At 38.0% G+C, this 24,429-nt stretch overlaps 1 protein-coding gene across 1 annotated transcript in view; it reads left to right on the top strand.

Moving 5' to 3' along the window:
* The window catches only part of Gucy1a2 (guanylate cyclase 1 soluble subunit alpha 2), a 187,504-nt gene that overhangs the window by 94,098 nt on the left and 68,977 nt on the right, over positions 1-24,429 (top strand). The window contains exons 5-6 of the mRNA XM_090319588.1: positions 8,349-8,834; positions 23,468-23,611. Of these exons, the coding sequence (XP_090175714.1) occupies positions 8,349-8,834; positions 23,468-23,611 (630 nt within the window). The remainder of the gene's footprint in view (positions 1-8,348; positions 8,835-23,467; positions 23,612-24,429) is intronic.

Consider the following 24,429-nt stretch of genomic DNA (forward strand, 5'->3'; position numbering starts at 1 on the left):
TCACAACCTTTCCTGATTAATTCCTCATAGGTGGACTTGGATTGCCAGTTTTTAAAACATCTCTAGGTGACTTTAATGTACAGCCAGAGATGAGATCGTTTAAGAAGATGCAACTCCAGATTATTGTCCTTAATGTACTATGTTATCTCTCATCTCTTTTGCTGTCCCTTGGTTATCTCATATTGTTACAGTATTTCACCTTGTTATCTGATATATTCTATATATGTGTTTTGGGTTATTTGAAATCGGATAGGGAAGGGGGAAAAACAAGATGAGGGGTAGGGTTGGGGGGAGGGAAATGCAGACCAAGAACCAAGACACGAGAAAGGGTATCAATGTTTGTGAAGTAATGCACCTTTTATCTGGTGAATATAATGTAACCCTTCTATCAGTTACAATTACAATAAAAATATATGGGAAAAAAGAAGCAACTTCATCCTCAAAGATGGGTAGAGTTTGGGGGTTGGGAGTGCTAATTCTAATAATCGATGGAAAACAGCAGGAGGCAAGGTTTACCTGTGGCCAGCATGGATTTATTCTTTTCCACATACAGCTTCCCCCCAGCCCCATGTTTATCTGAAAGGTAACTTGAACAATGATGGAATGAAGTTGACTTATTTTGTGAGAATCGTGGGTGGCAAAGTTTTGTGATACCAGTGAGAGGAAACATGTCATTCTCTATAAGGTTCTGCAGCCACTCATTTGTAGCACAATATGCCCTTTCACTGCAATCCTATTAGACCTATTCGTAGAAGGAAATTGCAGCCTTTGTTGCCTAGTGAGACATTAAGCAAAACATGGTTTATTGAAAATACGTCCGACATAGCAATGATCTTGGAAAGGATCAGAAAACTACAGTCTTGATTTTCATTTTTTTTCTGCTTTGACCACAGGCTTAAAAAAAAGTGAGGTTTTGAATCTGTAAATATTGGTTATGAGACACAAGAAACATACTGTAAATATTTTGAAGGAATAGTAATCAAAAAGTAGAATGAGTCACAGATAGCTAGCTGAGGAAAAACATAGAATTAATGTTGTCAGAGCTTCAGATCCCAGTAAGGTTTCAATTTTAATCTCTGTAGAGAATAGCCAAACAGAAGATGAACATGAATAAATACCCACATCCTCTTCTATTAAAATTTTTCAGGCAGTAACTATTTCTTAGGTTTGTATATATCCCTGCTCTGAAAGTACACACACTATCTTAAAAAAAAAGATGAAAAGAAATCCTTTGGAGAAGTGTTCTCTTCCTCTTTTAACATTTCAGAAAAACAGCAATATTTAGGATATAAGCTAGTAAGGGCTGTATTTCCATATCCATAGTAATATGGAAATCTAAATACATACCGGAGGCTAAAACTACTTATATCCACAGATTCTAGAGTGCAGAGGAAAAGTAATGCTACCCCAATATGAAATAAAATAACTACCTGAATTCTTTATAAAACAGCTGCCCTTGAAAAGCATTTGCCCAGAAAGCTTTTTATCCTAAAGTCATTGAAATGTGAAAACATCCCAAGTATGAGCCACTCATTCCAATGGTGATTGATCAATTTTTTATTTTTTATATTTTTATTGTAATTAATAGAAGGGTTACATGATATTTGCCAGCTAGAAGGTGCATTACTTCACATATATTGATACCTTTCATATGTCTTGGTCCCCATGACCCTCCCCCCACTCCCCCCCGTCTTGGTTTTCCCCCCTTCCCTATCCAATTTCAAATAACCAAATACAAATAAATCCAATATATCAGATAACAAAGTGAGATACTGTAACAATATGAGATAACCAAGGGACAGCAAAAGAGATGAGAGATAACCTAGTACATTAAGGACAACAGATTGATCAATTTTTGACTACAACTTTATTGTCTACTTCTGAAGTCTTTCTGAGAAAAAAACCATCAGCACAGAAAGGCATTCTTTCCCTTCAAAACTTTCTCCAAGTTTTAATTTTTACTGCTGTATGAGAAAGCAGCTGAATTGTTTGATTTCCTGTCAGGTTTTGCTGAACATTAAAGTAATAAACATCTTGGTCAGAAAATGAAGAGCCGTGTTCTTCAGTCACTGTCTAAAGAAAGAATCATTTAAAATTGATTACTGCCCACGTGGAATGCAGAAAATACCATAGAATTGTACTGACAAGTAAGAAATACAGTTCAGTGTGTGTGTGTGTGTGTGTGTGTGTGTGCGCGCGCGCGTGCATGCTCACCCTTGGCTGGTTTGGTTATGTTCTTTATTCTTTTTCTTTTGCTGGGCTTATTGGTGTTTCTAGACTAATAGTTATTTTGTCTTTCTGGAAATGGTAACTCACGGCCAATATGTATTTCTCTAATTGTAGCCAGCTGACAAAGACATGGAGTCCCTCTGGAGTTAGAAGCATTTATTCAGGCACTATCACGTCATAGAAAATGTATTGTCAGAATTCATCACAAGAACAGTCAGAAGGACTGGAGATCGTGTCAGTCATCTCTTCAACATTCTTACTTTTCTGAATGTCATTCTCCACTACAATAACCTTGATGGGTATTACTAGAGAAAAAAAGAGGATGACAATTGATAATGCTTTTTCTCTCCTGATTGTCAATATTATTGGTGCAGAAAGGAGGGGATATCTTAGTTTTCAGATGGATAGATGTACTTGAAGGGATGAATTCTTAGTCACTGTTCAAGCTTAATGGTTTGAGTACCTCATTTTCAATGTGTGTTTTTTTTTTTTGAGCAAAAGCATGGAGATAGGAACACTTTTTTATTTCTGTCACAGCTTCTGGTCTTGATTAAGTTCTATGATAACACACAAGTTATGATACATTAGGTAAATTGCTCATGGATTCTGGTTTGCTTATCAAGATGGATTTGGGGAGGGTTGTCAGTTATTAGTGAAACTTAGATATGGATGTATAATTATGGGTACAAATATACTATGCATTTAATTTCCAGCTTATTTAATCCTCTTAAAATGTTTCTGAAATGGTAGTTGTTTCAACATTTTATCCATTTATACATATGAATTGATGAACTTTATCCACACATATATATGTATATAAATATATAATACATTGATGACCATTTGATCATTTGGCTTGATTGCATTTAGAAGAAAACCCTTGAGCATAAACCCTTGAGGACCCATGTGCAAAAGGGTCACGTGTATCTGCAGAGACCTTTAGGGCATTGAAGATGCCTGAGCCCGGGAGCGCTGTCCACAGCCAGAGCTGAGGTGAAGCATCTCAGGCTCGCCTGCCCCTCCGTTGCTGCTAATGCAACACCAAGCTACTCTATCCAAAGTTGGCAATTTATAGCCTCCACTTAAGACTTTAAGTGAATGGTTTGGCTTTTATTTTTTTCTTGGGCCACTTAGATGTTTTTCTCACCTATTTTAAGCTCAACAGTGTTATACAAATTATGTATTACATAATTATATATTATATGTATAGTATGTTATACATTATATAATATATAGTAATTATATAACTAGAATATACTGCATATTATTATATTATATTATACAGTTATGTAATATATAAATATATGTATTATAAATGTAGATATACGTTTATACACTAATTATATATGTACAAATTATATAGATATATACACAGGCTCTATGAGCCTTCCATTATCCCAGGATAATAGTCTATATTGATTTCTTGCTACGTTATCATTCCCATTTTAAAGATGTAAAGTCGCCATTTGGCTATGCCATCTGTTTCTCATGAGAAGGAAAAGTGTTAAACATTTTATACAAGGCAGAGATTCTTTATACCAGGCACCATAGGTTTCCTGAGAGCTTCTCGTAGCACATTTACACACACACACACACACACACACACACACACACACACACACACACGATTCTCAGATGGTTTTTGGTGTTGGTGGATTTGTTCAGGATGTTCAGATCACAATCGTGATCTGGTCGTGACGGCACATTACCTGAGCTTGGCCACTTAGCTTAACTTCTTCCATTCTCCATTCTTATATCAACTCCTACTGACTCAGTGATAGAAAAATTAAATCAGATGATGCATTCACATTTTAAAGGAAAAAGCAGAAGAGAATGAACTCTAAACTGTATGGGTTTTTTGCTCCAGAGATTATGATTTTTAAGTGAGTTTATGTCCACAGCATCTTGTCAAATCATATGTTAATTTATACACAACTTGGGAACATTCTGATCTAAGACAACATTTAAATTCTTTACAGTGTAATGTGAAAGCCTTTGAAACTGAGGGGAATGTGAGTTATCCACATTCCCCTAATTTCAAAGGGAGGAAAGTGGATCCATACTGTAATTCACATGGATTACTGTTGAAGGAGCAGAAAGCCGCTCACACATTCATTCTTTAAGCAAAGCATTAGATTTAGGACTAATAGATTGAAATGTACATTAAGCTTAGACATCTGCCTATAGGGCATAGTACCTTAAAATAAATATATTAATGAGAATGACAACATAATTAGACTAAGTTGGCAGAGACTTATGATGAACTCTCCTATTCCCTTCCAGGGGTGCCTGGACTGGAATGTAGGGACTTTGGCTTGCTCAGCTTGCTTTCTCAGAAGACAAGTCTGTAGCTTATGTCTTTATTCTGTTGATAATTTTGTTGCCTGTAAAGGCGCTTTTAAGTTTGGTATAATCTCATTTGTATATTTTTGCTTTCGTTGCCCATAATTTCAGAGTTATATTGAAAGACTCATTACCCAATGCAATGCAAAAACTTTAAATATATAATATTTGCACTTATAAGATATATACTCAGCTTCTAATTATTTACTGATATAAGGTGGTAAAGATCCTTAGCTGTTTTTTCATACAGAAATATAGAAATAAAGCAAGTGGCGTAGCAGAACCTGATAAACATTGTGATAGGACTTAACTTTTTTGATAATCTAGACTTAATTAGTCCCTTTTATTATGCTTGCTAGTTTTGGAAATATCATAGGTTTTATGACATAGTTCTTGCACATTTTGTTATTCCATTGAAACTTTATTATAATTTAGCATGTAATAAGACCTTAGAGAGATTTTATATTATGTAGTTTTGTACCATTCTGTTTCTTCCCTATAAAAATATGTAGGTACTATCATAGATTTCTACATTGCTAAGGTAATAAATGTAAGTCATGTGGATTTAGTAATTTATAATTATAATAAAACAAAAACTTTTGAGAATGATTTAGATTATTTTCCACTTATAGTCATAATGCATTTATGACAACAGGTGCAAATGCTCCAGTTGGATATACCCATTATAAAATAAGAAAAAACTCATTAAAAGAAATTAAGTTTCTCTTTATTTCTCTTTTCTCTAGAGGATAAACATTACTTTCCTTCTACAGTCTGTGAATCAGAAGAGATGTTAAAATATCAACAGTCACATATTAATGTGCATAATTACTGTCTTAAACTTTTTCCTTGTTTTTGAGAGTCCTGGGGCTTGAACTCAGAGCCTGGACTCTGTCCTTACATTATTTTGCTCAAGGGGAATGTTCTACCACTTGATCCATAGCTCTATTTCTGGCTTTTGGTGTTTAACTGGAGATAAGAGTCTCATGGACTTTCTTGCCTGGGCTGGCTTTGAACCACAATTCTCTCAGGTCTCAGCCTCCTGACTAGCTAGTTTTATGGGTGGGACTCAGTGACAGCCACCTCTGACTTAAATTTTTTGATGCAGTAATGAAAGCAATTCAACTCAGTCTCTCTGTATACTGAAGATACTCAAATTATATTATATGTAGCAAATTATATATAATTTATGTACATACACACATTATACAAATCTACCAATTCCATACTTTAAATAGAGGCAGGCAAAGGAGAAAGGCCTTTTGGTGATAGGGAATGTGGAAGTCAGTAAGTACAAAGAAAAGATGTGTAAAAAGAAAAAAAGAGCCAATGGGGAAAAAGATGGAATACAGGTGATGGTGTGGGAGAGGGGACCAAAGAGAAATAGAGTAGGAGGAGACAAGGAGAGGAGGTGGTAAAGTAGAGAAGAGAAGGGAAAGTAAATGGAGAAAAGAAAATAATTGGAAAGAAATGTGAGGAGAGTGAGAGGGAAAAAGGGAGAGAAAATAAAGAAAAGAGGGAAGGAGAGGGAATAGAAAAGTTTAAATTCATGATCTTTAGCGATTCTTATTTTGATAAAGCTTGTGAAAGTTTTTTGTCCTTCTGTTAGATTTTTATGAAAAAACTTTATTATTTTTAAGTGATAGGCATATAGATTATGTATATCTTCCTTACTCTGCCTTTAATAGCCTAATAATCTAACAATGGAAAGTATGTCATTAATGACAACCCTCCTAAAGGCTTCTATAGAGACAACCCCAAAGTACTTTCTAGGGCAATTACAATTATGTCCTTTGTATTCAGATTGTAAATCCGCTGTCTTTTGTGAGTCCACCTTGTGTGGGAAATTGAGATCTTCTCTGCTTGGTTGTCTGGCCTGGGCAGATTGGCTTTGGTGATTGTGGAAACTGGGATCCCTATTTTATCTGGTCATTCTTATCACCGAGAACAAGTAAATAGAGAGTATCCAGTATATACTTCTGTGAATAGACGTTGCACGTGATAAGATTGAAATACTGAACTCCGATAGAAACTTTCCAAAGTGAGCATTTTCATGACGTGAACATTCAATATTTTTTTATTTCCTTATATGAAGAAGATCTTGGTAAATGGTGTGAGTAAGAAGATAGAATGTGTTTGTAGACTTAAAATTCTGAGTCCCTTGTAGCTTTCCCACTCCATCTTCAGTTTGTTCTTTCGGGTCTACCAACAGCCTCGTTATGTCACGCTATGAAAACGTCTTTTATGTGACAGTGAAAGTGAGGTGGTGACATTCCCAGCCTCCTCGACAGATCTTAGCCTGTTTCTTCCCCACAATCACAGCCAGCTTCCTTCCCAGGTGTCCTGCCCTGGTCTACGCCCCTTCTTCCTGTCACCCCTAAATAATGACCCAGTGCTCAAGATACCAAGCCAAGACCACGGAGTCAACCCTACATTCTTTCAGTTTCTCTTTCCCAGGGAAAGGTCATAGAGCATTGATGGATTTAAATGGTTAGCCCTCAGATTTAAAAAAAAAATCTTAACTTGATTTTCTTCAGTGCTATCCTAATTTGTGTGTGCGTGTGTGTGTGTGTGTGTGTGTGTGTGTGTGTGTATGTGTGTGTGTGTGTGCATTTAGCTTTATGGACATGCTATTTTTCTGACAATTACCCACTGAGTGACACCTGGTTCTGACTGTTTGTGAGATTTTCACATTATTATTTATTTCTATCTTTTACCTTTTTATTATCTTTTTTCCCCTGCCTACACTGTTTTTTTTTTTTATTGTCAGGGTAATATCTAGAGGGGTTACAGTTCCATTCGTCAGGTAGTAGGTACATTACGTCTCGCACATTTATACCCCTTCTCATGTTTTTGTCCCTGTTTTCCTCCCCCACCCCCTCTTAATCATCTTGTTTTCTCCCCTTCCCTTCCCTATTTCAAATTTTATCTTTAATTCGTCGTACAAAGGGGTTACCATTTAATATTTCCATTTTATAAGTACAGTGCCTTTTGATCAGTACCACTTCTTGCATCATTCTTCTCCATCTCTCCCAATTCCACCCCTCTCGTCAATTTTCCTAGGAAGACTTCGTAGGCTATGGATTGAATTTTATAACTGCATTGCCTCCACTTCTTTACCCCACTTCCCTTTGACCTTCCGACCTTTCAAGTGCCAGTTTTCTAGTACTCATTTTGTTGAACTGTGAGTTCTTACTTTTTAAGGAATTAGAAAAGTGAATTGTCCAAAAACTAGTCATTGCAATAAATTCTACTTTTCCCCTGGACTAGAACTGATTAAAAAATGTCTTGGATAAAGCCAAACAATGATTCTAATTCAGCTGAAGCTCCTGGATTTATTATTCGAAAGGAGGATTATTTTTAATAACAGTTAAATGTAGTTATTTTGCCAGATGGACTTATCTTAATTCTAATATTATTAAGCAAACTGAAAGGCTAGGAATGGCCGTCAATCACTTCTATCCTGTACCTGGGGATACTTCCGTCCTGAAGAAAGTCTGTTTCCCATCTCCCTTTTTACTGATTTCATTTCCTATTTCACTATAGTCTTTGCAACTTGACTGAAGGAAATGTAAAGCAATTATGTTTCTATGACAAACCATGATGTTTACCCTGGTGATGAATCAGATTAAAATTTATTTGTATGAACAGAATAAGTCAGCAGTTAATAAAGCATTACTTCATTAAATTGATGGTGATATGATGGTGATGATGATGATGATGATGATATTATAATTGGGAAAAGCACTGATAGAAATTCCATGTCAATTTCACAGGTGATGGAAATCAAGGGACAGATGATCCACGTCCCAGAATCAAATTCCATTTTGTTTTTGGGCTCCCCGTGCGTGGACAAGCTGGATGAGCTGATGGGCCGAGGGCTGCATCTCTCAGACATCCCTATTCATGACGCCACCCGAGATGTCATCTTGGTTGGCGAGCAAGCGAAAGCCCAAGATGGCTTGAAGAAGAGGATGGATAAATTGAAGGCCACTTTAGAAAGAACTCATCAGGCCCTGGAAGAAGAGAAAAAGAAGACAGTGGATCTGCTGTATTCGATTTTCCCTGGCGATGTAGCCCAGCAGCTGTGGCAAGGGCAGCAAGTGCAGGCCAGGAAGTTTGATGATGTCACCATGCTCTTTTCTGACATCGTGGGTTTCACGGCCATCTGTGCCCAGTGTACGCCCATGCAGGTGATCAGCATGCTGAACGAACTCTACACCAGATTTGACCACCAGTGTGGATTTCTGGATATTTACAAGGTAATAGGGGTTTAGTGGCTTGGTATGTAAACCCTGCTTGAGGGCAAATTGTCATTTAAGTGGTAAGGATACACTTGTAGCTTAAACATGATAGCAAATGCCCTAAGCATTATTTTTGCCAGTCCTGGGCTTGAGCTCAGGGCCTGAGCACTGTCCAAGGCTGGAGCTCTACCAGCACCAGTTCTGGCTTTTTTTCTATGTATGTAGTACTGAGGAATCGAACCTGGGTCTTCGTGCATGCTAGGCAAGCACTCAACCACTAGGCCAAACTCCTGCCTGCCCTAAGCATCTTTAATTTAGAAATGTCTATGCATACTACAGAACTGGCTGCTTGATGAGTAAACGCTCATTATGAGTCAGCTTATTGTATCCACAGAGGTAGCTGTGAATCGTAATGTTTCTCACTAAGGAAAAAAAACTTTATATAGTTCTCTAAATTCATTACTATTAAAAATTAAACTTACAGCCATTCTATGTACCTTTAGGCCAAATATCTTGCTTAGAGAATGAGGCTTCTGCATAATTGAAGAATTTAATGTTAAGGGCTAGAAGGAAATATATTAAAATATACATAGCTTTATGGGTTAAGCCACAGTTAAGCAGAGTTGTCCACACCACCCATGAATTGAGATCCCTTTAATTGTAAAAGAACAGATGGACATATTTCTAGATACTACCTGGCTGATTGATCATTTAAAAAAATTTTATTGTCCCCTTTTCTCTCCCCCCATCCCTCCCAATCATTTTGTTTTCCCCCTTCCCTTTCAAATAATCAAATAAACGTGTATACCATGTAACAAAGTCAGATGTAGCAACAATATAAAATTAACCAAAGGGCAACAAAAGAGAAGAGAAATAACATAGTACATTAAGAACAAGAATCACACAAGATAAAGCTCTTATTTCCATATCCTAGAGATCCTTTCATTTAGTCTTATGCTATATGACCTTATGTATCTAGGTTTTGAGCTATTGTAATCCTCTGCTAGGAGAGTCCTAGATGTGTACTAATGATTACAAATGAGGGAAACCATTGAGCCCATGTCGGGATAATGTCGAGAGGGGGTTATAGTTGCATTTGTTAGGTGATGATTTTGAGAGGAAATATCTTTAGTTTTTTTTTTTTTTTTGCCAGTCCTGGGCTTGAGCTCAGGGCCTGAGCACTGTCCTTGGATTTTCTCAAGGCTAGAGCTCTACCACTTGAGCTTCAGCACCACTTCCAGCTTTTTTCTATGTATGTGGTACCGAGGAATCGAACCTGGGTCTTCATGCATGCTAGGCAAGCACTCTACCACTAGGCCAAACTCCTGGCCCCTACCTTTAGTTTTTGAAGTTACATAATATAGTGAATGATAGAGAGTGAATGGTACCAACACACATGGCATCTGTGAGTGAAGAAGGGAAGTCACTGAATGCTGCTCAATAATAGGGGTGAAAGATGGGGAAAGTGAGTGTACATTGTAGGGAGAAGGGTCCCTCTAAAGTACAGTACGCGCATGTGTGAAATACATAGGAAGCCCCTTTAAACAATTAACATATACCGAAGGAAAAACATGGACATCAGGAATGGAAAACAGATCCATCCAGGGTATGGAGCCTGGTGGGGGGTGAACAGAGAAGGTGAGTATGGTCAAAATAGTCTACAGCCACATGTGAAAGTGGAGCAGTGAAACTTGAGATTGGTTCTGGAATGGGCTATTGAGAGAGAGTGAAGGAGAGATGAGTCTGGTCAAGGCGTATTATGTACTTACAGGTCAAAATGAACTCCCCTCACCTTGTACAAGGAATTGATATTAATATATGAGAAGAAGGGAAAAAACTTTCAAAATGGGTAACAACCACTATTTATTGATTTGCTGCAGCAAGCTAATCATTTCCTGTTAAAGTTGTAGCAATACATTGAGAAATTTATTCCCAGAGCTACCTAATAAGTAACTGTAAGTTTAGGTGGAATTTCATATTCACAGTGTCAAAGTGAATGGCTTTTTAAAATAGGAGTGGCAGCAATTACCTTTTCTATACACAATGAACTATAGGTGTTCCAATTTTCTTCTTTATGGACCTGTGTAGACCTGCTGCTTCCTGTAGTATGATTAGTGCAAAATCAGATTTGGAAAGAGCCCATTTTACTTTGTAGATTTCATATTATGCTCCAGAAATTGGATCTTCTTGGAAAGAGGAATTCTCTCATACATAGGGCACACACTCAATGTTTTTTGTTTTAGTTGAGCCTCTTCTCTGTCTATGTATTTCTGTGACTCTCTCTCCCTTCCTCCCTTCCTCTCCCCCCACCTCTCATCTGCTGTGGAGCTTGAATTAGGGCCTGGGCACTGTCCCTGAGCTTCTTTTTGCCACTGCTTTTAAACTTCCATCCTCCCTGGGACATTTCTATAGCAATCACTGGAGCTAACAACGCCTCCCAACTCACAGATTATCCATGTTAGATTCTTCCAGGGAGAGCTGTCACAGTGCTTTTGTTTGTCTGCTTGGTCGATAGGCTGGTGGATCTTATTAAGTGTGATGTTTATATTGTTAAATAAGAAAGATATATAAACAGATTCACTTTTGAAAACATGTTGGGATCTCATTTTTAAAGGCACGTAACAGGGTTTGAGACAAGAGAATCATAATATTCCAGAAGTTTGCCAAGCTGTGTAGCATCTTACGAACAGGAGACTCTCCCTGGACACCTTCCCTGGTGTCACAAAACAGATGACACCTTTTCCCTTCGTTCTTCTTGCATAGGTGTAGTCTACCTAGTGTAAGACAGGAATTGGTGGCTCGTGCCTGTAATTCTAGCTGCTCAGGAGGCTGAGATCTGAGGATTGTAACTTGTGGTCAGTCCAGGCAGGAAAGTCCATGATATTCTTCTCCTCAATTAACTCTCAAAGAGAAAAAAGCCAGAAGTAGAGCAGTGGCTCAACTGGTAGAGTGCTAGCTTTGAGCAAAAAGAAGCTCAGGGAGAGTGCCTAGGGCCCTGAGTTCAATCCTTGGGTTGGCACAAAAGGAAAAAGAATAGAAATAGAATAAATTCTTAATCGTTAAAAATCATCTTGCTCATGAAAGTCTACAAAATTATTTTTAGGAATAAAATGCTTTCTACTCTTGGGGTAAAGGTTTATGAGGTAGGGTGGCATTCCAACGATAAACCCCTGATGAGTTCTTATTTATTGATTTATTTATTTGCTGGTCCTAGGGGATGAAGAACTTGGGGCCTGGGCTCTGTCCTTGAGCCTCTCTGTTCGAAGTGAGCATTCTACCACTTGAGCCACAGCACCCTTTCTGGCTTTTTCTGAGTACTTTATTGGAAATAAGAATCTCATGGGCTTTCCTGCCTGGGCTGGCTTTGAACTATGATCCTCAGATCTCAGCTTCCTGAGTAGGATTACAGGTGAGCCACTGGTACCTGGCTCTAATGTGGTCTTTAACTGTCAATGGAGGAAAATATTGTCAAGCTTGGGCTGCAAGAGAAAAACACAAGAGCAGGCACCTGGGAAACACCATGACCACAGGTGACAGTTGCGTGAGACAAGGAATCTGATATTGAGAATATAAAACGAATTCAAGTATCCTAAGTCTGACTTGAAGATCAGGAAAACAGGAAGGAATCCAAATGCACCCTTTCACATGAGACCTTGCAAGTAGATACCTGAGGTCATTACAGGCGTTGGAAACCAGCCTGGCCAAATGGCAAAGGTGAAAAGGGGCTTCAAGATAAAGCATACAAAAGCCGAGTGTTAGCCCTAGGTAGAACCAGGGATGGGGGCTAAGAATACTCAGGACCCCATCACAGAGGCAAAGGGAAGCAGGATTACAATTTTCTTAAAGGATAAAGAGATGTCCACCAGGCTTTTACATACCAAACAGAGCGTTTTGACTCACAAAATGAGAGTTGGGCAGTTGTTCCATTCTTTCCTTAGAATGCAAATAATCTATTATGGATATATAAAAGCTGCCAAGAGATAGTTTGACTTGTGAACATCTCCTAATGGCAATGAAAACCACTGTATTGACATTGTAAGCTCCAGTTTTCCATAAATACAGTATAAGATGACAGTATAATAAATTTCAATAATGTAAGAACATTGTTTTACTTCCTGACTGTAGACTCCAATTGGCTGTAACTCCTTACCTACCTTGTAGGGAGAAAGTCCATATGTTATGTCTTACTATGTATGTGCTAACCACAATATTTGACCTGGGGACATTTATGAAACACAGATGTGGGGGCTGGGAGAGCCTTGCTCATGGTGCGATCATGTGGCATGGCCTCCAGCTGCATCCTTACCTGTCAGGAGGCTCTCCTGCAGGCTTTCTTCATGGTGGCATGCATCTATTCATAAGAGGATAAGGCCAACTTCCCATTTGGCCTTATCTTCCACCATGATTTTACTAAGAGTCAAGTGTCCAATGCCTGAGTTATGAAAGACACAATCAGACCTTTGCACGTTCAGAAAGTGGATGTTAGACATTCAGCAATAGTGATACAGATAAGCCATTGTGGAAAGTTTATTTTCATGAGGTCATATTTGAGTGAATACAGACCAACTGGTATATAGGGAAGTGGATTCAGAAATGATTATTCAGAAATAGATACAGATAAATATCCAGAGCAGAGAGGTTTCTACATCTATCCTGTTGATGAGTGTTTGCTTGAGTGTGTTTGTTCATTTCCTGGGGAAGCTGAGAGAAAGGTAAGCTCCTGTGTATCCTTCTGGGCAAAACCCCAAAGGCTCTGCCCAGATACAGTGGGAGCACTAGAATTTGTATACTGCATAAAGAGCTGTGGCAGGCCTAAGTCTTCATCTTCTTAACTTTCTTGGTCAAAGATGAAAGCAGACATTTCTCACAGGAAGTTCCAGGGCTATAAAACGTGATCCCTCAGGAAGTGTGATTTGTTTTGACACTTGACAGTGTCTGTTCACTGAACCCTCAATCTGTCTCCATCCTTGCCAAAGTACAAGGGGGTCACTCTAGCCTGAACCTGGATCTTAGAAAAAAAATCTTAAAAAATAACAAAATGCCTCATTTTTCCCTCTGTGTTTTGTGTTATTATAGAGAGCTTTTCAAGAGAGATTTTTTTCTGAGAGATTTTTATCAAGAGGACTGTAACATTTTATTCTACTTGCAGCACTAAAGCCAGTTCCATTCAGAAGAGTAACTAGCACACCCCTTCCCCCTTCACTCTGCTTTACTTATTTTCTGTATTGATAAGGACAAATACTACTGAAATGGATTACAATGAGAGGTTTCTACTAGTTGTTATCCATAGCCTCCAACACCATGACATTTTCTTTGGCTGCAGTTTTTCTTTGGTTATTATCTATAAGCGGAGGCACAGCCCAGTTGCTATTTTTTTCCCAGTTGCTATTGAACAAAGCAGTTTTATGAATACAATGTGATTGAAAATAAAGTGTCTCCTGTGTGTTAGAAAAGAAGAAATTTCAGATGTAAAAATATAATTACTAACTTCATTCTCTCATTTGATAAATATTTGGAACTTGCGCTCTCAATAAGGGGGCATAAGTTGCCTACAGACCAATCCAGTGTTATGGAAATTAGCATATATGTTAGCCCAATTTTAATGAGTAGAAAAGAAATAATTTATGTGCTTTGGGAAATAAGGTGAAAGTTACAGATAAGCATTCTGTTCTGACATCTTTTCTACGAAGGGGATTATATTGTCAGTTTCAAAAGAAAGTATGGAAGGAGATTTGTCTCAATTTTTTTACCTTTGGAAAGCACTTAGGTTGAAGATAAGGAAGGTACAGACACCATCTTTTTATCTGCATTCCCCTCATTTTTTTCAGTTCAACGGAACAATATCAGTGCTGTTTAACATATACTAATTAGAGGAATTTTTATCTCCCTACTTTTAAATCACCCACTTAAACTCTCTGCCTTGTTTTTCTCAGGTATAAATAAACTAAATAAGGTTTTATAAGGTGACTGGAATAAGTTCTTGCCATTGTTTCTCAAACAGGTGCATCTGGGTTTGCATGAAGAAACGTGTGACTAGAGGTGATTCTTTTCGTGTGTGCATAATGTGTGTCCCTTGGATGACCATATGTTTGAAGGCATAAAACATGCGTCCAGTGTTTACCAAAAGCAGATACATTTATTCTGGATTGGCCTCATTTTTTAGGTTGTTAGGATTTAATAGTATACGAGACAGAGGGGGGGAGAGAGAAAGAGAGAGAGGGAGAGGGAGAGGGAGAGGGGGGGAGAGAGGGGGGACAGAGAGAGGAGAGAGAGGGGGGATTTAATAGTATACCCAAGAGAGACAGAGACAGAAATAGAGACAGGTGTAAGAATGAGGAAACGGACATGCAGTAATCCTTGTTAGAGACGTAACTTGGCATATGCACATTCTAAGATTTGTCAGCAATCCTTTGCTCAATATTCACAGTGGCCAAAACAATTACTTAGGGACAATGATTATAGAACACAGTTATGATTATCAAGTGATTTTTGTTGTTGTTTGTAAACAAGTTGAAATAACTGGCAGCAAAACTTAAAGTGCAAAATGTGCACCAATTGAAAACTAGCTGCTCATACTAAGAGGTTAGTAACAAACAGTTTAAACTTGGAACTAAATGAATATAAGCAATTCAGAAATGGGAATACCTTGTCTTTAACTAGTTTTCAGAAATAGCTATTCCTTTTATTAGTAGGTTGATCATATGGTGACTATTACATCCAAGGTTAATAACCCATGAGTATAAATAAAATTTTATACAAACATCATAAACACAAAAAGGGAACAACTCATCTTCATAATCCCATATGATACTATTGGCTTCCTTTGTAAATTGTAAATGATATTTCATTGAGTGTAGGTACTGCACTTTGTTTATGCATTCATCCACTAACAACATTTTTAAAGGCTATCAAGTTTACCTTTCAAATCATCATATTTTTCTCTGCTTTACTCCCCCCCCTCTAAATCTGATTCTTTTGGCAAAAAATCTGGTCTGAGGAATAAAACATACAGATCTTAGAATCATAATTTGAAGCCAGCCCTTAATTTCTAATAGAAAATGAATTGTGTGTGTGTATGTGTGTGTATGTATGTACGTACATACGTATATCGTATATATGTATATGTGTTCCATTCCTGGTACTTGAACTCAGGGCCTGGATGCTGTACGTAACCTTTGTGGCTCAAGGCTAGTGTTTTACTACTTGAGAGACAGCTCAACTTCTGGCTTTGGGTAGTTAATTGAAGATAAGAATCTTATGGACTTTCCTGCCCAGGGTGATTTTTGAGCTGTGATCCTCAGAACTCAGCCTCCTGAGTAGCAAGGATTATAGGTGTTTTCCACCTAGTACCAGGATTAAAACCAAATTCTTCTTTATTTCTTAACCATTTGTGGGGCTTCAATTTAGGGTTTGGGCATTGTCCCTGAGCCTCTCTGTGCTCAAGGCTAGAGCTCTACTACTTGAGCCACAGCGCTACTTCATGGTTTTTCTGTTTATGTGGTACTGAGGAATCGAACCCAGGACTTCATGAATGCTAGGCAAGCACTCTACCACTGAGCCACATTCCCAGCCCTGAAGCCATGGGTTGTTTTCACTTGTTTAACTTGTTTGGACCACACTACTCGATTTTGAGGCATCAGTGAGCATCTTGAACCTTTTTTTATGCATTTATGAAAAATAGAGCAGACCTTAAACATTCTGAGGACCAGTTTGAAAGGGTGTTAAGTTAGAAATCCGTAGGAAACTTTTCTTAAAAAAATAAATTCCTGTAATAGTCATTTTGTAGAGGGAGTGCATGAGGACTCTGAAAGTAATATAATTGAGTGTAAGCAGAATTGTAGAAGGAACAGAAAGTTTGCAAAGAATATTGAGTTGTTCCTTTTGACTGGAACACAGAATAATATTTGGTGATAGTGATGGATGAACTGGGGAAATTGGAGCCTTATTTTTAAAGGTGTTTACAGGACTGTATACCAGGGGAAAAAATGAATTGCCTGCATCTAACTTGAGTGTTTAAAATTAAAAAATTGACTGAGTTTTTTTCAATTTATTTTTCTTTGCTAACATGCCTTAGTATTTAATAACCTTAGTGATGAATGGCCTAGGGCCTGGTGCCAGTATTTCCCAAGTAATTGAGATTCCTGTGCTCTATCTGGAATTTGCACTGATACAGCTACTGAGAGTTTTATCCGGAAAGAAGCTTTCTTTGGTAGGAAATCACTTGGAATCCTTTTTTCTTCCATTTGGGAATCACTCCCAGGCCAACTGGCTGCTCTATTTATATCCATGGCCTCGTTTCCAGTGCTGAAGAAGCTCAGCACTGTACAGACAGCCTTAAAAACAGTATTTGGGTCAGAAACATCCACCAGAATGAATGTAATTAGGCACACTTTTTTTTCCCTTTGAAACAGTAAAGGGTTGTTTTGGAGGTAGCTGCATCAGTAAACCCTTAGTGAAAATCGTTTCCCTGTGAATCACTGTCATTACCTGCTATGTCTTACGATCCACCTCACAGAACTCAACAACTCTGTTTAGATCACTGAATGATTCTTGCGCCAGTATACATTGTCCATTTTTTTGGGCCTTGGGCTGTGTGTGTGTGTGTGTGTGTGTGTGTGTGTGTGTGTGTGTGTGTGTGTGTGTGTGTGTGTGTGAATGTGTGGTGGGTATGTATAATGTGTGGGGTATGCATGTGTGCGCACATATGTGTGTATATCGGCATGTGTGTTTATCACACATCTTTGGGCTTGGAGGTAGAGTCTAAAGTTCTGACCGAGAAGGAAACATCTGGAAAAGTTTGACTAGTGTGGGTGGATGGGAAGAGAGAGACGATGAGTGTAGGAGAGTAGGTGGGCCGGGTTGAGGGAGGCAGCGTGCTTCTCCTTTCTGAAAGCCCATTGGTTCATTTAAAACAGTGACCACCCCGGGGAATAGTTTACTATTTTAAATTCATATCATAAACCAGAGCTCTGCATGTGAAAATTAGCCAGCAGCTTGTGAAAATGAAGATAGCGAGCCTACATCTGGATTTTGATTTTGTAAAGTCAGGTGGATCACAAAACCTGTGTGTACACCAGTGCCTGCATGTGTACCAGAACTGGGACTTGAACTCAAAGCCCAGGTGCTTTCCCTTAGCTTGGTCACTCTGGCTTATGCTCTTCCACTTGAGCCACAGGTCCAGTTGTGCCTTCTTTTGGTGGTTTCTTGGAGATAACAATCTCAGAGACTTTCTTGCCCCACTTGACTTTGAGAACTAATTCTCTTCAGCCTCTTTGAGTACCTAGGATTACAGGATGAGGTACTGGGACCTGGAATGACCTGAGTTTTAACAAGTACCCTGGGGTGACTCTTAAGCAGTTGGTCCTGAGTTTTGCACTTGAAACCCTTGCTTAGTGGACATTAGGCATCATTGACCCCTAAATGCAGTTTGATGCACTTTCAGGCATTTAGTAAAATTGTTTTGGGCATTCTGGGCATCCTAACACCCTGCTAGAATGGGGGGATTGAAAGATAAATATCTGGGCTAGGTGTGGAGATGTATGTCTGTAATCCTAGCTCCATGGGAGACAAATGTAGAGGGATTATAGCCAAAGTCTGGCCTTGGGTAAAAACAAAACTGTAACTCCAAAATAAACTAAAGGACATGTCTAGGAAGGGGTGGGGAAAGGGAAAATGGGAGAAAAAATGACAAGGGCTATCAATGTTCAAGAAGTAATGTACCCACTATCTGACCAATGTAACTGTAACCTGTCATACATCACCCTGACAATAAAATACAAAAAGAAAGAAACTAAAGGAAAAAGAGAGGGCGGAGAATGATTCAAATGGTAGAAGACCCCAAGTTCAAACCCAAGTACCACTAAAAAGAAAAGAGCAAATGAAAAGTATATGCACGATATGCTTTATTGTGTGTTAGTGACAGAAAATTTCCCATTACAGTGGTATGAGTAAGTTATAGATCCTCTCTCACTGCCAAGAAAATAAAATAAAAAGCAAGATTATTATTGATCCAGAAATAGGGAAATGAAAACTTGAGAAAAGTCAGGGCTGAGTCCTGATATAGAAACTTTGCAGATATTTCTTGAGTCTTAACTTGGAGGAAGAAAAATGTTAAAGAATTATATTCTATTTGGGAGTAAAATGAATGCTATGGATTGATTTAAAAGGGAAGAAAAGTTAATAAAAGAAATTTTTGTTGTATCATTGCTTTTGGATCAGTGCTTATCCATTTGTTTATAAATGGTTGAAGAAAGACATGGCAAGATAGGTTAATTCTATAAAGTTTGGTTAAAGCAGGTATAGGAATATGTAGGTACTTATTTTTCTTCTGTAAACCTCTCTGTGTTAGGAAATGGGTGTGAATTTGTTCAGACATTCGCAGGAAACCACATTCTTACCACTAACCTTGCTGAGACTAAAGATGTTTAGCAATCCTTATTTTTATCTAATGTTATTCCAGAACAGGTTGGAGATCCTGAAAATAAATGAGATGTACTCTTTTAGATGGTATCTGTTATATCCAATGCTCTATGAAAATACTGAGACAATTATAAAAAATTCAGAATGCAGTCAACTTTTTTTAATGGTTTTTGTATAGTTTGTTTATGGTGTCTATTTGTTTGGTTTAGGTTTAACTCAAGGACCTCAAGAGCAATGAGAGTCGTTATATAATTCTTGCTCTTCACAGTGCGAAGTAAACTAATTATTTCCAGTGGGAGCCACTAAAATTTCCACATACATTTCTGCTAAACTTGTCTTAAATGAAGGGAGACAAGAGAAAACTGGATTGTTCATAGAAAGAAAGCTACAGGTGTTGCTTGTTTGTGTGCGTGTGTGCGTGTGTACATACATACATGTGTGTTCATACATGCATGTGCATGCTACTAGGCTTCATACTTGCTAGCTGGTGCTCTAATATTAGAGCCAGGCCCCAGCCTGGTTTATGCTCTGTTGTCACTGTATTTGGTTTAGGTACCTTTTGTCTTGTATGTAAATTCATCTGATTGGCAGAAGGGAGAGGAATCACAGAAAAGCTGGGACAAAGGGTGAATCAATGCAACATTAATACTGTTGGAAATGAAGTTTATAACTTGGGGAGCAGGGAAATCGTAAGGAGAAAGTGGGAGAAAATGAGGGAGAGGGTAACACTTTTCAAAAATGAATGTACTCGGGGGCTGAGAGTTTGGCCTAGTGGTAGAGTGTGTGCCTGGCATGCACAAAGACCCGGGTTAGACTCCTTGGTACCATGTACATAGAAAAGCTGGAAATGGTGCTGTGGCTTAAGTGGTAGTGTTCTAGCCTTGAGAAAGTCCAAGGACAGTGCTCAGGCCCCGAGCTCAAGCTCAAGACTGGCAATAAATAAATAACTGTACTCATTACCTTACTAATTAACCATAACCCCCCTGTACACCACCCTTACAATGAAAATAAGCATACATTAAGTATATAAATGTAAGTATCAGTTATATTTAAATAATATTAAAGTTATGTACAATGAAATATAAACATTTACATGTTTGCATATTTGTACTCTCAATATTTATAAGTTGATACACACACACACATATATATATATATATATACATATTTTTTTGCCAGTCCTGGGCTTGAACTTAGGGCCTTGGCAGTGACTTAGACACATTTTACTCAAGGCTAGCTCTCTGCCACTTAAGTCACAGTACCACTTTTGGCTTTTTCTATGCATGTGGTACTAAGGAATTGAACTTAAGGCTTCATGCATACTAGGAAAGCACTCTTACCACTAGGCTAGGCTCCCAGCCCTTGACTATATATTTATATGTGTGTCATGTGCATGCAAAAGTCAATACCATATCACTAAAGTATGCAAATTACCAGTATCACCAAGATTTTTCAGGTCATAATACTAAACATGTCTGATGACACACTACTTCCATGTTACATATATGTGAGCATTTGATAACTTCTGAATACCTATTCCTTCCGGGTCTCATGGTTACAATTCACCCAGTATTTCTAATTCTTCACTGTTAGGCATAAGAGGTTTGCATTTTCCCATTGTCTTTGTATTAAGCCTGGCCATATGACTTGCTTTGGTGAATGATCATGGGAAGCAGCTCCGTCACATCCGGTAGTGAGCTGTGAGAATGTCTGTACACTGTGCCAGAACTTCCTGCTCCCCACGTGGCTACCTGATGAGGGGGCTCCATTAGCCTTGCATTACTGGAGGAAGACAAGTGGACAGGCTAGGTTCTGCCCTCTTCGCTTGAGCCTTTCACCTGCATGGATATTTCACATACAGGAGAAGTCAGCCTTTATCCTTTTAGGGCATTAAGATTTTCAGGTCTTTAAGTAGTTGTACAAAGGGGTTTCAGTTCAGTATACCAGTTTATGAGTACAGTGCATCTTGATTAATACCTGATCAATCACCTGACCTCCATGATTTGGCAACCAAGTATTTTGAAAGAGCTTCATGATCATGTCTGGATTTTGATGTCAGTTTGTGACATGCATATCGCCTTTCTATTTAGTCCTTCATTTTTAGCATATTCCTCTATGTTAGTTGGTGGTTACATGGTTATCTTCTTGACCCTCCTGAGGAGAATGTGCCACATTTGAAAAATGAATTCCCATGGTGCATGCTAGAGAAATGATCATGGAGAAGAGCTTAATGGGATTTTTATTATAAATATGATGGAAGCAAAGAGAAGGATGAGGGTGACGATGATGGTAAAAATTCTAAGACCCTGTTTTCTGGGATCATGGTCATTCAGAGTGACTGCAAGTTAGTATGATTTATTGTGAGTAATGTATGCCCATCAGTTCTGGTATCTGAAAATCAGAAGTTAATCTCATAGTACATAGTTTAACAGTGTTACACATTTTAATGGTAATGACAGGACTGGGATAATGTGAGAGCCACCAAAAGATAAGCTGCTACTAGTTGGACAATGCCCATGGACATGTTACAGACATTTGTCATTTACTCAGTGTCTTTTAAAATAAGTATATTTTATCCTTCACAGTCAAACCTTCACTAATACTCCTTTATCTTTCTATTGCTTTGGTGTCATTTATTCCCCTGTTCTGGCATCAGAAAACAAACTGTGAAGTGAAAATGGCCATGTCATGATAGATCTGAGTATATTTAATCATGTTCTTATGCCTAATTTCTGATAATCAAGTGATGAGATTCTGATACTCAAGCAATCAGTTTGGCAGGTACAGTCTCCTGGGCTTTCCAAGTGTTCTCATGATATTACTAAGTTAGCACTCAAAAGAGTTTAAGGTAGTTCATTTCTTTAGTAACTATTAATGTTAGAATGCATTCACATGAAATTGAATTATCGGTTTGCAACCCTTGATATGTTCCCAACAAAGTATCTTTGAGTCAGTCATTGAAGCATCTCTTCCTATTTAATTTTACATGACACAAATGTCTTGGTAGTGGTCGCAAAATGAATAGTAAAAAAGTGAAAATCAGCAAAAAGAAGTATCAGTGAAAATGTATGATAATTGTTAAGATGATTAAAATGCTTGATACTTATTACCTTGGTAGGTATTTATTAAAAATATATTTTAGATCAAGACTATGTAGAATACATAGTTGAAAAGACCTCACATCTTAGCTGGTGATAAATACTGATGATTCATAGGTACACATTGATTATAGCCTATGATAAATTGCCAGTTAGATACAAGTATTGTTAGAAAAAGAAAGAAGAAATTAGTTATTTTACTAAGCACCAATGAAAGCACTACTAATGACTTCACAGAAAAAGAGATACTGGAATTGGCATCTGGTACTTAATATAATGTTTATCACATTTGTTTAATATTAGATCTAGTGAGGATTTTACTTTCCCATCTATAGTTCATCACTGGAGAACTTTCCTCTGAAAATAAGTTAGATCAAACTTCTATGATTTGGGTATTGGGGCATTAGTTGCTTAATCTTGGGTATTTTAAATATGTCAAAACAGTAATTACCAAGTGGTACAAATATTGACATGAAATTAAGGCAGAGCCAGGAAAGAACTGTGCTGTGAACTATTTAATTACATGGTGATGGTTATGGATAGGTTTCAGCAATACAGTTTCTCATCTCCCAATTATAACCAATACTTATCTTTCATTGAGGGTATGAAATAACACATGTAAAAGTGCTTGGCACATTCAATGGCATGACATATAAATAAAGGAAATGTTATTATAATTCCTAAGTCAACACAGTCATGACAAGAAGTTATGGATGCATGTAAATGTGTGGAATAGTTGGGAAGTAGAATGGTTGGGGCTGCAGATGCTTTCCAGAAAAGAACTAGAGAAAGTTTGAAGAACGTGAGAAGATGGCTGTTAGAAAGCTCATTATTTGAAAATTGTCTTGGCAGAACACAGACAAATGTCTTTTCGTGGGGATGAAATTATTTTCTATCCCAGTTGTTCCTAATTTCAGTGATGTATGGAGATAATGAAGAGCCTGGAGCGAGATGTCAGCATCGGATCGTGGCTGCTGTGATTACACTCAGTTACCTAATTGTTGAATTGATCCATGTTTTCCTGAAGTGTTGTCAGCAACATTCCTGATCACAGATAATTAATCATTTCTTTTCATTTATTTGTTTTTCCTTTGACTCCTTATCCTAAGTTTGCCTTTGGTCTGTGTGTTGCAGGTGGAGACGATAGGCGACGCGTACTGTGTCGCCGCAGGACTCCACAGGAAAAGCCTGTGCCACGCCAAGCCAATTGCCCTGATGGCCTTGAAGATGATGGAGCTTTCCGAAGAGGTGCTCACTCCTGATGGAAGACCTATTCAGGTAAGTTCCTCAACAAGCCGCCAGAGTCTTCAGCGTACCGTTGTATTCTGGTAGTGGGGCACTATTCCCTTCTCAGCTCTCCTTCCTGTCACCATGAAGAGACACGAATCCATCACTTAAGGATCCTGGAACAGGTAAGTCAAAGGAATTCAACTCTACATGACACCTAAGTGAGAGCACAGATGAGGCTGCAGTGCATTGGAGAGAAACATTTGATAAATTGGAAAGGGGACTTTTTGATCAGTGGGGAGAGGATAGACGTTTCAGGAAATTTGGTGTGAGACAATTTTCTGTCCATGTGAAAAATACATTGAAATGGCTTCTATACTTTATGAATCAATACATAAGTCAATCCTAGCTGGTTTTAATGGTGAAAAGCCAACACAATGGAAAAGAAAATAGGTAACCATAGTCAGTGAATTTCCTAATGGGAAATTAATGTGTGAGTACATGTATTTATGTGTAATTAGTAAATTTCTGTAATCAGCATATCTTTATATAGGGTGAGGAAGTGAGTTTTGTGTAAGTCCCAAATTTGCACATCATAAAGTAGTATACATTTTACTGTATTAAAATGAAAACTTTTCTTTTTTCATATATTTTTATTGTAATTAATAGAAGGGTTACATTATATTCACCAGTTAGAAGGTGCATTGCTTCACAAACATTGATACCCTTTCTCATGTCTTGGTCCCCATTTCTCCCCCCCCCCACTGCTCATGCTGTTTTCCCCCCTTCCCTATCCAATTTCAAATAACCAATCAAGCGTATGTATAATATATCAGATAACAAGGTGAAATACTGTAACAATATGAGAT

The sequence above is a fragment of the Megascapheus bottae genome, chromosome 27 (assembly GCF_031878675.1).
Source record: "Megascapheus bottae isolate mThoBot1 chromosome 27, mThoBot2.hap1, whole genome shotgun sequence".
Taxonomy (NCBI): domain Eukaryota; kingdom Metazoa; phylum Chordata; class Mammalia; order Rodentia; family Geomyidae; genus Megascapheus; species Megascapheus bottae.